The 15,390-nt window shown below is 57.6% G+C and overlaps 2 protein-coding genes across 2 annotated transcripts in view; one reads left to right on the top strand and one right to left on the bottom strand.

Annotated features, from left to right (window-relative positions):
• Positions 1-1,010: 1,010 nt before the first annotated feature.
• On the top strand, positions 1,011-9,328 carry SLC28A1 (solute carrier family 28 (concentrative nucleoside transporter), member 1). Its single transcript, XM_010191056.1, has 17 exons — positions 1,011-1,079; positions 1,152-1,249; positions 1,741-1,832; positions 2,282-2,471; positions 2,831-2,972; positions 3,723-3,836; positions 4,223-4,300; positions 4,634-4,714; positions 5,035-5,115; positions 5,258-5,383; positions 6,633-6,763; positions 6,972-7,140; positions 7,323-7,520; positions 7,985-8,066; positions 8,509-8,607; positions 9,016-9,127; positions 9,205-9,328. The coding sequence occupies exons 1-17, from the start codon at positions 1,011-1,013 to the stop codon at positions 9,326-9,328; spliced, it is 1,986 nt and encodes a 661-aa protein (XP_010189358.1).
• Positions 9,329-11,240: 1,912 nt separating this feature from the next.
• ALPK3 (alpha-kinase 3) overlaps positions 11,241-15,390 on the bottom strand; it is a gene marked incomplete at its 5' end in the record, with an annotated part of 11,127 nt that continues 6,977 nt past the window's right edge. Inside the window, 8 exons of the mRNA XM_010191045.1 lie at positions 11,241-11,562; positions 11,733-11,781; positions 11,976-12,193; positions 12,412-12,500; positions 12,843-13,117; positions 13,240-13,275; positions 13,548-13,675; positions 15,070-15,217. Coding sequence (XP_010189347.1) covers positions 11,241-11,562; positions 11,733-11,781; positions 11,976-12,193; positions 12,412-12,500; positions 12,843-13,117; positions 13,240-13,275; positions 13,548-13,675; positions 15,070-15,217 — 1,265 coding nt within the window. The remainder of the gene's footprint in view (positions 11,563-11,732; positions 11,782-11,975; positions 12,194-12,411; positions 12,501-12,842; positions 13,118-13,239; positions 13,276-13,547; positions 13,676-15,069; positions 15,218-15,390) is intronic.

Below are 15,390 nucleotides of genomic sequence, written 5' to 3'. Positions count from 1 at the left end.
GGGCACGGGGAGAGCCCGAAGGCGTGGGGGGTGTGAGAGGACACGGGGGGCATGAGAGCACAGGGTGCAGAGTGCTCCTGATCCCTGCCAGGGTCCTCGTGAGGGGTCCCTGAGCCCCCAGAGGTGCCAAGGCTCTTGGGGAAGTGGGCTCCCACCGCGGTCCTTGGTCCTGCGCTGCTGCCCAGGGACATGCTGGGAGCCAGCGCGCCGCAGTGGTCCCCTGAGTGGCTCCACCGGCTCCTGGATGGCACCCCTTCCTTAAGCCGTGCTGTGGTGCCACACTGCGGGAGATGTTCTCCACTCGTTTCATTTGAGGCTGGTTCGCTCTCTAATTCTCACACTGCAGGAAGCAGGCAGTGACCCTGCTCTCTCCACCTTCTCTATGCAGACTTCTACCACTCTCCTCCAAAGCAAGGACAACTCCTCACTCCTGTCCTCACACAGAAGTGCTTCTGTGGTAGATCGCTGCCTCCTCTGCTCTTCCCTCATCCTTCTCCAGGTAGAGGAACCGGGAGGGTGTCCAAAGAGGATGCTCCAAGGGTTCCTACACTGCCATAACACTGGTTCTTCTGGCTTTGCTGGACCAGTTATCCCAGAATGATCCTCCTTTAGGACCAGTCCCTATGCAGACTACCACTTATTCCTACCCATTACTCCTGCAGTGGACTAGTTACCAACATGAAAGGACCTTCTCCCTTATACTGCTCTCAAAGAGGGATGCAGGCAAATCTACTTTTTGCAAAATCCCACTTGCAGAGGGGCTCACAGAGGCCAGTGGCCACTGCCACCTACTTGGAGGAGCAGTGCCAGCTCTCCCTGCTGCATCTAATCCTTTCCTGTAACAATGAATCCCTGCTGCAAAGGGCATTCTCCTCCTGGAGACCCAAAATTGAAAACCAGGGTTGGACTTTCATCCTTCCCAGAGCTGATCCCATCCTTCTCTCCCTAGCCAGCACTGGTCCTTTGCAGGGCTGTTTCTCTAATGCATTGAAACTGTGGCACTTTTGGAGATGGAAGAAAACAAGATAACCCTGGACAACCTTGAGAAGGGCACAGATAACCCAGCTTTCAGTGACCTGGTAAGTCCTCTCTTCCCCTTGGGTCGCAGTACAGGAGCTGCTCAGTGTGCTCCTGATAATGGTGTTTTCCAGGGGGAAGAGAGTCTCTATGAGGAATGTGGTGGTCCGTGTGGTGAAAGCAAGGAGAAGAGGCGAGGAGAAGGGAAAGGGAGATTCTCCTCCTACTGCAGGTAGGATAACCCTAGAGATACGTACATGCGGGGTATGTCCCATGGTCATAGCAAGTCTGCAGTCCTTGGGCCAGCATTTCTCCTGGAGCCAAGCCAGGCTTGCAGCTTTCTGATCTGGGAGCAGGGTAGGGTCATATTGACCACACAGGACACTCAGTGCCTGATGGCTCCATATGCCTTTGTAGGATGGCAGTGGCAGGTCTCTATCCCCATAGCAGCCTCCCAGAGCAGGCCTCTGCTCATGGTGCCCAGGGTGCTGGGCTGTGTAGTCGGGTCACCCTGGCCCTAACGGGCCAGCTTGCTCCTCTTCAGAGTGGGCAGCAGAGATGCCAGAGACCATGGCACACCTACACCACCAAGCCACTGCCACAAGCACCCTCCGAGAGGGTGCTGACCTGGCTCCATTGAGTTGGGTTGGGTTAGGTTGGGTTGGGTTTATCTTCAGGATCCATCTTCTGCACCTCTCACATCTCTGGCACGTGACTCCCCAGGAAGGCACTGCAGCCAGCATCCAAGGCAAAGCGCTTCTGCAAGGCTCATGCCAAGGTGTTGAGAATGATCATCCTGGGGCTTCTTGGAGTAGGTGAGGACTTCCCAGCCCTGAAACCCCATCTCCACATCTCTTTGGCTGGCCATGCCCCCCAGCCCCCAAGCACTGGGCACAGCTGCTTGTGTGGAGGTTGTATCTGCTCTCACCACCCCCACTGCCTGCCCCTTCCTCACCTCTCCACTCGCATCCATGAGGGCTACCTCGACCTCACTGTCCTCCTCCCCTTTCTCCACCTACGCAAAGGGTTTGCTGCGTCTCTTCTGCTCACTCCATCTGCCCCCAGACAGCCGAGCTGCTGTCACCAGTGAGCCTGGCTGCTGGGGTGGTGATCCCTAAGTCCTCCCTGTGCACAGATGTGATCCTCAGTGGTGGCCAGGGAAGGACATTTGGAGGAAATAACGTAATCGTTGGCCCCTGTTAAGTGTTATGAATCTGTGACCTTATGGCCCTGATGTTTCTGACCCTCAACGTGCCTTCTCCAGCCTACCTGTGCTACTTCATTGCGGCCTGTTGGCTCAACTTCCAGCGAGCCCTTGCCTTGGTTGTCATGACTGCTGTGGTTGTCTTCTTCATCTGCTGGAGCCTCTTCAAGAAACACTGTGGAGCAAAGGTATTGCTGCTCCTCAGCCCCATTTGGAAATGCTTCCAGAAGTCCTGGCTGTGGCTGAAATGGTGAGTCAGGAAGAGGAAGGGTCACATCCCCCTAGTACCTGGTCCCCTCTCCCATAGATGCCCCACCAGAGCTGCGCTGGTGCAACTGGCAACTGGTGGCATTGGGCACATGCCCTAGTGCTGTGCAGGTACCTCATGAATGATGAGGCTTGGCCCAACCTGAGAATCACTTAAAAGCTGTGGCAGAAGCATCTTGCTGCTCTGCCTCAGTAGCATGATGGCCATTCACATCCCTCATTTGTGTCCGAGCCCCAGGTTTCACCACATGCACGGGCATTATGGTGGCATTTCCTACCCTTCGCGAGTTGCTCTCCCCATGGGGACCTCCTCTCTGTGACAGTCTGGGATTTCCTTTGCAGGCTGCTGTGGGTGGCCCTCCTGGGAGGCCTGATCGTGTGGCTGGCTTTGGACACCTCCAGAAACCCAGAGCAGCTCATCTCATTGGCTGGCTTCTGCTTTTTGGTGCTGTTCCTGTTTGCCTGCTCCAAGCACCACGGCGCAGTACGTGTTTCAGGTGTGGCTTGGCCATTGGTTGCCCTTGCAGGAGGTGGCCACCCAGCACCAGGGAACAAATGCTCCCTTGGTTCCCATGATGGCCCATTGCTGGAGCTCCCTGGAGAAAGCAGGAGCTCAGCAGAGCTCCTGGGCAAAGCTGGGCACAGCTTGGGGAGCCAGGCTGGTTGGGTGGATGGAGCTCCAAGACTACACCGCTACTGTCTTCCCAGTGCTCAAACTGGGGCTTCCCAAGTTGCCTCCATCCTCTTTTTCACCATGTCCCTCATAGTGGGTCAGACCCTGAACTTCTACCTGCAGACACCCAATGGGTGCTCTGGGCAGCTTGGGCAGAATTTATTGAAATCCCAGTGGCTTCCAGCCCAACCTGCTTCAATATCCTGGGCAGTTTCTCCATCTGCCTCCTCCAAAGGGTTAACAAACAGGAAGTTTTGATCTAGCAGGTCTGTGCTACCAGTCAAACCATCAGGTCTCTGTGCTCTTCTCCTCCTGGGTAAGCCTGGCAGGTTATGTTCCATCAGCCAGTTTCTGAGTCTCACCAGCTCCCCTTCTGCCTCTATCACCAACTTGTGTTTGTGGGTTTCTGTGACACTTTCTTTACTGGTGTCCTCATGACCCTCCCCTGGGCACAGTGTGATGGTGTTTGCCATGTGCAGCTGCCAAAGGGGCAGGAAGCCAGAGAGTGGAGTCAATAGGCTTTGCTGATGTCTCAGCCCCTGTTCTGCTCTTGGTCCCCAGGTGTCCTGGAGAGCCGTTTTCTGGGGTCTTGGTTTGGAGTTCTTGTTTGGACTCTTCATCCTCCGAACAACGCCCGGCATCCAAGCTTTCCAGTGGCTGGGTGACCAGATCCAGGTATTGCATCTGCTCACTCTGTCCAATGCTTGCACTCTCCATGAAGTGCCCCTGGGACCAGCAGGAAGAGCAGAGGATGGCGTGGGGCAGAGAGACTGCAGGAACTACACGCTCACAAACATTTTTGGGGGGAGATGGAGAAAAGCCAGCTCTTTCCTGGTTTTCTGCGGCAGCCCAGACCCTTGGGTGCGGTCTCCCTTCCAGGCTGGAGCAGTGCCCCATGGCTCAGAGACAACCCACCAGTAACCCCAGCTTAGGTTTGACAGGGTCCTTCTCTGGTGGGGCACTGAAGTGAGCTGTGCAGCTGGGGGTACAGGCCCCTGCTAGGTAGATGGGAAAGAGCTAATGAAGACCTCCATCCTACCATGTAACTTCTTTGCTTGCAGTTCTTCTTGGGCTACACCACAGCTGGCTCGAGCTTCGTCTTTGGGAACACGCTTATTGAAGAAGTCTTTGCCTTTCAGGTCAGCTTGGGGAACGGGAGGGAGAGGCAGAGCCTGGTTTTCTTCTGGCTGGGTCCTGGTGAGCATGGAGCTGAATGCAGCCAGCTCAAGGATGGGTCTCCACCAGCTTTATACCTACCTGCAGACCTCCTCAGTGCCATGGGGGATTTGCACTGACCCCTGTCCCTCTTGCCAGCCTGGCCCTGTGTGGTGGCACCCTCATAGCATGGGCTGGCTGTGCAACACCACGCCATGCCCAGCTCGTGAGACAGGGGACCTGGTCCCCAAATGCACTTGGGGATGATGTGCTGCTCAGCTCTCCTTTAACTCTGTGCCCTGGTGCCTTGCCTGCAGACTCTGCCCATCGTTGTTTTCTTCAGTTGTGTGATGTCCATCCTCTACTACCTCGGCGTCATGCAGTGGCTCATTGTCAAGGTAGGGCCTCACACCTGGCTCTGGTGGTGGAAAGGAGGAGAACCTGGTGGCTTCACTGACTACTATGATCAACTGAGGGATGTCCCAGAAAAACTGGGATTGTACTAATTTGAGGTGATTTGTCCTGCTAAAGGAATAGACACAAACCCTCTCTTTCTTGCACATCCTCCTGAGAAAGCCCAACTTTGATTGACGTTTCTGCCTGGTTTGTGGGCGCTTCCTCATATCCCCTCCATGCAGTGGGCTGGAAGGCCGAACAGTGGAATGGGTGGCAGGGGACCAGGAACCTCTGTGAACACTGTGGCTCTGTCTTTCCCCAGATCTCCTGGCTGCTTCAGGTCTCAATGGGGACCACTGCCACCGAGACCCTGAGCGTGGCAGGGAACATTTTTGTGGGACAGGTAAGGTCCTGGGCAGGAGATCCAGCTCCTCAGCCCTTCCAGCTGAGCCTGCCCCGAAGGAAGGAGCTTCTCCTGCTATCCCAGGAGACCTGCGTCCCTGCGTGGCCCTGCCTCGAGGACAACAGGGGTTTCTCTCTCACAGACCGAAGCCCCACTGCTCATCCGCCCGTACCTTGCAGACATGACCCTTTCAGAAATCCACGCTGTGATGACTGGTGGCTTTTCCACCATTGCAGGCAGCGTGATGGGTGCCTACATCTCCTTTGGGGTGAGTGCGCAAGCAGATACGTGCCACACGCTCCCTGCTATGGGGTCCCTGGACTTGCAGTGGGGAGAAGACACCCAGCAGGTGCCCCAGGGTCCCCTTCCACGAGCAGGGTAAGGGCAGGGTGCCTCCATGTCCAGCCTCACCTTTGCTGCCCTGGCCAAAACCCCAGGTAGAAGGCACTGCCATTGGACCCTCTGTGTGTGTCCTTGCACAGAAAGCAGGACAAATGTCTCTGCATCATGGGATAATTTAACTGGGAAGGACTCCCTGGGGGTCTCTAATCCTCCCTCCTGCCCAAATAAGGTGATGGCAAAGCCCAAGGAGATGCCCAGGGCCTTGTTCAGGTTGGTGGTGAACGTTCCTAGGAATGGAGATCTCCTCCCACCTCTCTGGTCCACCCCATGCATGCTCTGGTCATGAGGAACAATTTGTTTCCTTGTATCCAACTACAATTTCCCCACTGAAGCTGTGTCATTGCTTCTCACCCTTCCACTGGGGACCTCTAAGCAGTATCTTCCCTCTAACTGCCTTTTAAGTAATTGGGAATGGCAACTACAACCCCCTCAGCACTCCTTCCTCCCAGCCAAACAAGCCCAGCTCCTGCAGCATCGCCTCGGCACTCCTGTGCCCCGACCCCATGGGGTACCCTCTCTAGTTCATCCAGGTTTCAGCCCTGAGCATGGCGTCCAAATGTGCTCCATCATGGGGAATAAGCCTGTCCATCAGTGCTCCCTCGTGGGGAATAAAGCTTCCCTTCACCATGCTGGCTGAGCTCCTGCTATTTAAACATTAATTAGCCTCCTTAAACAGGGAGACAGTGGTGAAAGGTCAGGGAAATGAGACATTGCCACTGGGCAGGCAGGGGACGGGTGAGGCTGGGAGCTTGGCTCTCCGTCAGCAGGTGGAAGTTCGTGGTGCTGCACCACCTATCACTGTGATACTGATAAAAAAGGGACAAGGAAGGGACAAGAATCATCATGATGAAGTCAGACAGCTGGAGAGATTAATGCCTATGAGGCTGCAATTGCTGTGGCTCCAGCAATGCCTCCACCCAGGCGCGCTGCCCCACCTGCCGTGGCTGACTGATGGGAAAAACATCTGTGTTTTTCCCACCCTGAGCAAAGGAGAGCCTGGATGGCTCTGAGCGTTGCTGGCCGATGGCAGCCACGTGCTGGGATGCCCTGGGGTGTCACATCACGGGGCACAGCCTTGTGCGGAGGTGCCTAAGCCCATGGTCTGCACCTTGCAGATCGATGCAGCATCACTGATCGCGGCCTCCGTGATGGCTGCGCCTTGCGCCCTCGCCATGTCCAAACTCATCTACCCTGAAGTGGAAGAGTCCAAGTTCAAGGGCAAAGAAAGCATCCGCCTCTCCAGTGGGTGAGTGTGAGGAGTGGGATGGTGGAGCGGGGCTGCACGTGTCCTGCCAGCATGGGGAAGCCACGGGGGCAGTCTGGGGCATGAGTGGACATTGCGGGTGGCCTAAGGTTGGGAGAATCTGTGGTGTGTGGATATCTATGGTGCCAGAGCTGACCTTGCACAATAGATGCACAGGCACGTGTGCCCATCAGAGATTTCTTCCATGCAGGGAAGAGCAGAACATCCTGGAAGCTGCGAGCAATGGGGCTGCCGCCTCTGTGGGGCTTGTGGCCAACATTGCAGCCAACCTCATTGCCTTCCTGGCGGTGCTGGAGTTCATCAACGCTGCCTTGCGCTGGTTTGGGGAGATGGTGGACATCGAGGGGCTCTCCTTCCAGGTATCCCCAAGGGCATCCCCATGGTCTGGGCTGCCAGATCCTGCCTCCCCCACCCATCCCCACCTCGGTCAGCTGCCAAGACCCTTGCCAGGTGTTTGACAGATGCTGGCAGCGAGTGTCCAAGCCAGGGGCTATGCAGAGGGTCAGCTCTGAGTTGCTCCCTTCTGGGATGCTTTTCCCAGGTGATTTGCTCTTACGTCCTCATGCCTGTGGCCTTTCTCATGGGGGCTGACTGGGCAGACTCGCCACTGGTGGCCGAACTCTTGGGGATCAAGATCTTCCTGAACGAGTTTGTGGCGTACCAGCAGCTGGCCACGTACAAGAAGAACCGGCTGTCGGGCCTGGAGGAGTGGGACGGGAGCCGCAAGCAATGGATATCTGTGAGAAACATCTGCCACTCTGCCAGGCGTGGGGCAGGGATGGAGACAGTCAACATGGGAATGGGACCTGGCTGGGCAGATGAGTGGTGGGCAGGAAAGGGGATGATGCTGTTGGGGGTGGGAGGGCACCTATGGCCAACTAGGCTTGGATGTCCACTCACTGCTGGGTATGGGGCCATCCTGAAGGAGTCAGTGAAGCCCTTTCCCATTTATCCTGATCCTTGGTGGGGCAGATCATCGTGCTACAGCGCCCCTTGTCCCCTCAGCCCAGCCTCTCCCAGGGGCAGGTTGTCTACCACCTGCATCCTCGCTCCCAAAAACAGCTGAAGGAGAAAGGATTGGGGAGGGGGACTTGTCTCCATCGAGTCTGGCTAGGCTTTGAGCTACAGTGTAGTGCTCGGCTCTGGGTGCCCTGGGGCTGATGCTGGGCCAAGGTGACCAGCCCCTGCCACTGTGCCCCCCAGGAGCGAGCTGAGAGCATCGCCACCTTCGCGCTCTGTGGATTCGCCAACCTCAGCTCCATTGGGATCATGCTGGGAGGCCTGGGTGAGTGCAACTCGCGTCCTGGGTGCCTGGCACATTGCAGGGGGACCCTGGTCCCAGGGAGCAAGGGCTCGGCTGAGGCAGGAGGAATTTCCTGCCCTCAAGCCTTCACTTTCGGTCTCTGACAGCGCACAGATAAGAAACAGGATTTGCATGAGGTGATAGGGATGATTTCGCACTGCACTCATGAGCAAAAGCACGTGCATGTCCCACAGGCCCAGGTGCCACCCAGCCGTAGGGCAAAGAGCAGAGGCTCCAGTGCTGAGAGTGCCAAGGGCTCCGATGGATCACCCATGGGTGCAGGGATCACCGCGTCCCCCAGACACCAGGGGCTGGGCATTATGTGGCAGAGCTGTGTACCTGGGACATGCCCCTACCTGTTCCCAACCTGGGCCATGCCAGAGCAAGGATCTGACTTGCCTCAGCCTGTGCTTTGCCCCCACAGCCTCCATGGTGCCCCAGCGCAAGGGCGACTTAGCCTCCGTCGTGCTGCGAGCCCTGCTCACCGGCATCTGCGTCTCCATGCTCAACGCCTGCCTGGCCGGTTGGTCCCTACCCACTGCTGGTGGGGCCCAAAAAGAGCTAGGGAGGGACAGGCAGTGGGCTGAAGACCCCTTTAAATTCAGATGCAGGGATGGGGAGGGCTGGGCTGTTCTGTCCAAGGCTCTGCCAGGGCCTCCAAACCATCTGCTCTCCCCTCATGGCTTTGCCAGGGGCTGCCCAAGCCCAGTAGCTCTGCTGCAATCCCTCATCCACAGCTGGGCTGGGATCGGGACATTTGGGGCACTATGAGGAGCTCACGGCCACAGCTATCTGGATGGTGAGGTGGGGCGGCGCACGGGACCTGTGAGCAAGAGTCCCAGGAACCGGAATTGCAAGAAACCATGCTCAGGGTATGGGATTTGCGTGCATCATCCCTCAAGAGCCCCAACCAGGAGACCTTGTCCCCCAGGTCTCCTTCACGTGCCAACAGAGGTGGGCGACTGCGTGACCTTCCTCAGCACTACCAACTTCAGCTCTACCACCTACACCACGTACATGTGCTGCAAGCAACTCTTTGCCAGGTGGGTGTGAAGGAGCTGTGCAGTCCTGCCCGGGGACTCAGGGGCAGCAGCTCCTGACCACGCTTCTTTCCTCCCAGCTCGGTGCGCCAGAACGGGACGCTCTCCTTCACCGGAGCCTGGGCTGGCCTGGCAGAGAGCACGTGGTGCCTGGCACAGTGCTGCGGCCACTACAACCACACGACCTGCATGGGAACGACCTAGAAACGTGGCGGTGAGGGCCTGGAAGCACCAGGGTTTGCCAGCCTGGCCCCAAAGGTAGAAAAAGTCCCGTCAGAGACCTGTGCGCCCAGTCTTCACTGCCGTGATGATGGACAGCCCCATGCACCTTGCAATCAGCACCCTTAGGTGTTGCACTGTGGACACAAGGGAACTGCTCCCAAATAAATAATGAAAAGCCCCATGTGCCTCAGCCCTCTCTGGCCCCGACGGCAGATGTCCCATATGGCATGAGGTGCTTTGCTTGGGCTGCACCATGCAACTGCAGCTGCTGCAGCCAGCATTTGCTGCAGACCTCACAGCCCAGCCTTCGCCAGCTGCCAGTGCCAGGGTCCAGTCCCAGCCACCCTGGGGTGCAGACGGGGGTGAAGCCATCATTTGAAGATGTTTCCTTCCCTGAACACAAAGCCACCCCCTGTCCTACCGTGCTTGGGGACATCTTTTCTGCAGGGACCACAGTGCCGGGAAACAGGCCAGTCCTTCTCGCTTTATTGCACTCAAGAGCACCCATTTGCCAAGATGGCCATGTTATGTACATCGTTATTTTACAATGACCCAACCACAGAGAAAGCACTGGGACCCTGGAGAGTGTGGCACTCCCAGCCCAGTCCCTTCCCTCCTCTGCCAGGCAGCACCAAGCCACCATTCTGGACACCACCGCCTTTGCCACACGTGGGGTGGCACTGCTGGCGCCCTGCAGCAAGACAAAGCAGGCAGCACTGGATCTCTCTGCAAGCCTCGCTGCCCACTGCCACGCTCTGATGGCTGCTGCACGCCCAAGCAAGCTGACGGGCTTGATGCAGCACAGAGTGCTTTGCTTTCCAGCATGAGCATCGCTGGCTGTCCATAACTGCCTCCTCTAGGCAGCAGGGCCTAGAACGAGTGCTGCCAGCTGCCACTGCGGTACGACACATGCCAAGCAGGGGAAGTGCTGAGCAAGCAGGACCAGGTCGTGCTATGGGGCTGGGCAGGGTGCACGGGGGTCTGCGTACGGCAGGTGGGCAAGGAGGGGTGAGTCCTGTGGGGTGGAGACCTCCACGTGCCAAAGCAGCACCTGGCACGTGGAGGTCTCCCCTTCGTCCCGTTCCCAGGTGCCCCGAGTGAGGTAGAGCATCCTTACCGTGGTGCTGGCACCTGTAGCAGCACCGCCCCCTCAGCACCCGCCCAGCAAGGGAGTGGGAGGCTCACCCATGGGTGCAGGGGTGCAAAATCCCATCCCCATGCAGCCACTGGCACCAATGCCAGTGCCCCACCACGGGACTGGCCTGCACCCCAGAGACCCACGCGACAGCAGCAGGAGCCCTGCAGCTCACCACTGAACCCCTCTGCAGCAAATCACCGTGTGCCAGGGCAAATGCGAGTGCCTGGGCGCTGCTGGGGTTCACATCCTCAACACAGAGCGCTGGTGGGGCTTGACGTGGTGGCTTTATGGAGGACAAAAAGAGGGACATGAGGTGCTGGGAGCCAGGAGGGCAGCCTGGACTCCCAGTCTGTTTAGGGGAGCCAGGCAGGGGACATGGCACCTGCAGAGCCCGAGGGTTCAGGTCTGATGGCCCCTGCCTGAAGGAAGGCAAACAGAAAGAGTCAAGAGCCCGAGCACGGTGGGGCACACGGCCCCACGGGCTCCACCACCACCAGCACGCAGCTCATGTAAAGAGGTACGGGCGAGGGGATGTGTGCCGCCCGTGGCTCGCAGCCACTCATGACCCCGGCCGAGCTGCTCACACTAGAACACACCACACAACGCAAGCACCATGGGCCGGGGCAGGAGCAAAAGGGAGGAGAACGGTGACAGTGGCCACTGCTGGGGCCTCCCCTGCCCAACCCGGTCACACGCTGCCTCCGGCCTGCTCAGACTGGGGTCCAGAGCAGGAGGTCCCAGCCGCAGCAGCTCTGGTCACTGCAGGCGGCCAGATCTGCTGCTCTCTCCCGACCCAGGTTTGGAGGCTGCTGGGGCCTCTCCTGTTTCTGCCGCTCTCCGGGAACTCTTGGGGCTCACAGCAGCCTTGCGAGTGCCCTGGGGACTTGCCAGCCCCTTCTTCTGGAGCTGTGGGCTGGACTGGGCAGATTTCCTACCCATGGATGGGCTCTTGGAGCTCTTGGGCTTGGGTGGCTCCAGTATCTTCAGGCCCAGGATGCTGCAGTAATGGTTACACTGGTGAGTGGTCGCGAATTGCTCCAGCAGGGATGGGAAGCAGCTTTCCTTCAGGCCCTGGTACCTGCCAACACAGCCATCCTCAGCCCCTGCTTCACACCAGGAGACATCCTGCTGGAGCAGGGAGCCGAGGACAGAGCCTGACCATGCTCACGACTGTAACTTTTTGCCATGTGAGCAGTGGAGCTGGGGGCAGCCGGGTCCACCCTGCACCAGCAGCTCAGAGTCACTCACCCTTTCAGGTTGGTAGCGATCCGCACATTGGTCATCTTCCAGCCCACTCCTGCAATGAAAGGGAGGACAACCAGTCTCTGCCCAGACAAAGGCACCCGCACCAATGGCAGGCCATCGCCCTGGGAGCTGGGCTCTGTAGCATGTTTGAAAGAGGCAGGAGGGCAAGGCTGGGGCTTTTCCTCCTCCTTTCTCAGGCCAGAGGGTGGTGAGGGGCCACAGGAATCAGATGGGAGATCCCTTTACCTTCCATGTCAGTCACGAGGATGTTTCCATTTGTCCACTGGTAGACCCAATGCTGGAAGGTGCAGCATTTGAGCACGATCTCCGAGGTGCCTCGTGCCACCAAGCTGCCATCTCTCTCGGTGACACAGTACTGGTCACAGGGCCCACCCAGGTCCTCCTCCATCGTGGCGTAAGGGACGTTGTTGGCCGGTCGGTAAATTAGGTACAGAGGAATTATCCTGCATGGGAGTACACAGACGGGGTCAGCACCAGCTGACGAGCTCTTCCACCACAGACATTCACACCATGGCCTGCAACCATGGCTTTTGCCTTCCCGCCCAGTATCCCTTCCGTTTGAGGGTGGGAGAAGGGCGTGCTGCCCTTCAGGATGTCCCCACTATCCCCCGGGATGCTCTGCTGGGTTGTCAAGCCAGCTGAGCTGCAGCATTGTACTTACTCGGGCACCGCTCCAAAATCAGGGACGGCTCGTGCCTCAGCAGCGAAGATCTTGCAGTACTCGCGGCTGGAGTTCTGGATTTTACATTCCTGGAGGTGCAAACAGAAGAGTCAGGGACCTGTCCCATCTTGCACCAACACCTCCCTTGGACCCCCCGCATGGCCAGGCATCCCCTGGGACCACTGCCAGTTTCCTTGTCCTGATGGTCAAAGGACAAATGACAGGAGAGCTCTGAGCAGCTCAGAGAGAAGAGCTGTAGCCAAGAATAACAAGGACACTGTCATCCTGCTGGGACAGGGCTCAATCCCTCCAGAGTGTTCAAAGAGTAGAGGGAAACCAAGAAAGTGGGCACAGAGCTGGGAATCGTGGCACAGACAAGATGGTGAAGGTGTACGGGAAACAGGCAGAGGGTGCCCGATAAGGATGCCCACCTGGATGGTGATATCATAGTTCTTCTCGATGAGGCTGTTCTCATTCTTGGTCCCAAAGACAATGAAATTGTGCACTTTGATGATGCAGGTGTGGCCGGACTCAAAGACGGGCTCCAGGCCGTAGATTGCTCTGGCACGGCAGGCCTTGCGCAGGAAACCGGCACCCACTTCCATGTCCTCGCTCACCACGCGCCCGAAGAGCTTATCCCCCCAGTAGCCTGCATCGGCCAAACCCTTCGCGAACACCATGGGCGTCATCTCGATCTCCTCTCCAACTGGTGGAGAGAAGAGCTGGTGAGGGGGGACGACGCAGGCACGTCCTGCCCCCTCTGCAGAGCTGCCTTCCCCCCGCACGGCATGGGACAGCAGCTGCAGCTCATCAGCACGAGGTCCTTACCTTCGATCTCTTCCCGCAAGATGAATCCCGACAGCACTAGAGGAGACAGAAAGCAAAGAGGTGTCAAGGTCCTGCCAGGAACCCACCCTGCCCCGTGTACTTCCTCACCAAGGGAAAGCAAGGAGGATGGCGTGAATCACTCATGAATTAGCACACGCTGACAGATGCACCTCATAGAGGCAGTGTTATGGGGTGTGCAAGGCTCTCCCTCCACAGCCTGGCACCAAGCCCTCTCTGTGGTTTGCCACGCCACCCCACAGCACACCCGGGCAGCTGGGAGGGCTGCCAGGCTGCTGAGGGCTCCTCACCTTCCGGGCTGAGCAGGAAATCAGTGGAGTCAGTGCCGTACTCGTTGCTGATCACACATCGGTAGACTCCGCAGTCCTTCTGGGACACCTGCACAACAGCCAAGGCTGCCTGGCCCTCATCACCAGCGCTGGAAGAAATCAGAGCGTGGCCTCAGCCCCGTGTAAGTGTGGGGAGCACATGGGAGCCCCATCACGGGTGTGGCGGGTGGGCACTGTGCTGCCTTCGGAGTGCTGGCAGAGGGTTACAGAGGAAGCACAAGGGCATCCCAGCTGCTCCCCTGGCACCTCATGGCACCAGGAGCCCTGCCCTGCAGTTTGTACTCACGGAGATGCTTGTCTGCCAGGCAAGCCCTGCAAAATCTGGCTCGGACTGGGCTACAGACTGATAAAGGTACTTGCCTCTGAGTGTGGCTGGGTCAGGGCTGTGCTTGGGCTAACAGATCCACATCTGGATGGGATAGTTGGGAGCCAAACAGCCACAGAGGTGTCCAGCTTCATTCTCAGCTGTTCACATGTGAGTGCAGACACCACTCCCCATTCTGCAGCCTGTCCCTCTCTGAGGGACGAGCAAAGCATCAGTTCTGTATCAGCAGGCTGCTGGTCTTCTCCAGACTGCAGCACCAAGCTCTGGGCTGGCAGCTCCTTTAGCCAAGGTGGTGACACATGAGGCCTACAGGTCTCCACAAGAACCAAAGGCCTGTTTCTGCCCTGCATGGCCAGTGTGAACCAGCAAGGGGATGGAGAGCCACAGAGGGAAGAGGTGGGACCCTCATCTGGAGCCCTGATGGCTGAGCAGGCTCTGCTCTGGTCAGCTAGAAGGCAATGGCCACTCCTGGTCCATCTGCCCCAGCCCAAATATCTGCCACAGGAGACCATTTCTGCCCCAAAGTACCTCTTTTTGCCTGCTCATTACAAAGGGAGCTCAAGGGATGCTCAAAGGCATCAGGTAAATCCTATCCAATGTGGATGATGTTCCCACACAAGATCTCTTGGCTTAAGCACAAGTTTCTCTCCATAATCCACCCAAAGAAGAATCTAGGATGCATGAAGCACATCTGAACACGCTCTCCCCATGCCAACAGATAGACAGGGCACAGCCAGAGCTGCTTTTCCCTGTTGGTGGTGGTTGCATGGAAGCGCCTGCTCTCAGGTGCAGTGTGCAGACCCTCCCAGCACAGGCGCCACCCTTGCATGTATCACTTGGGGTCCCAGTTTTGCAGTTCTCAAGCTCTCAAGTGGGCACTGCACCTTCCCTGCCCTCCCCAGGGTTTGGGTCCAGCACCCGCCCTCCAGATGCAGCATCAATAGGGGAAATTTGGCAGCAATTCACCATCTGGGCGATCCCTCCCTCCTTGGGCACCGAGAAGATAAAAGTTCATAACGTACCGTGCCATGCAACGAGCTTCCCATGCAGCCTTAACAGCAGGGGCACCTTCACCCCAGTAAATGCAAGGAGCTGGATTTAACACACAAACCCAGGGCTATGCACAAGGACCACAATGAAGCGGAGCTGGCAGGTTACCTCCTTTGGGCTTCTGCTACAGGGATCTCGTCCTTGTACCACATCAGCTTAGAATCACTCAAAATATTGAAGAACTGGCACCAAAGTTTCAGGTTTCCTGATGCATCGGAAAATTGTTCTGCCCTGATCTTACGAATCACCTGTGGAGCTAAGGACAGGGTGCAGAGAGAAGGATGGTGAGACACACAGTGCTGGCCGCAGCATGGGGACAGGCCAGTCTACCCCAGCGCCACTGCCTAGGACTGTGTTGGGTATCACACGTATGGCAGCAGCACCTTCCCAGGGAAGGTCTCAGAGCTCCGCATGGATAAATACAGTAGG

This window comes from Mesitornis unicolor, unplaced genomic scaffold (assembly GCF_000695765.1).
Source record: "Mesitornis unicolor isolate BGI_N332 unplaced genomic scaffold, ASM69576v1 scaffold30720, whole genome shotgun sequence".
Lineage (NCBI taxonomy): Eukaryota > Metazoa > Chordata > Aves > Mesitornithiformes > Mesitornithidae > Mesitornis > Mesitornis unicolor.
Note: the sequence above shows the minus strand (reverse complement) of the source record. Positions and strands in the feature narration are given on the sequence as shown.

Coding starts and splice junctions, on each gene's coding strand:
- SLC28A1 (XM_010191056.1), top strand. CDS start 1,011: ATGGAAGAAAACAAGATAACCCTGGACAACCTTGAGAAGGGCACAGAT. Junction 8,067..8,508: donor GATCATGCTGGGAGGCCTGG/GTGAGTGCAACT, acceptor TTGCCCCCACAG/CCTCCATGGTGCCCCAGCGC. Junction 8,608..9,015: donor GCTCAACGCCTGCCTGGCCG/GTTGGTCCCTAC, acceptor CTTGTCCCCCAG/GTCTCCTTCACGTGCCAACA.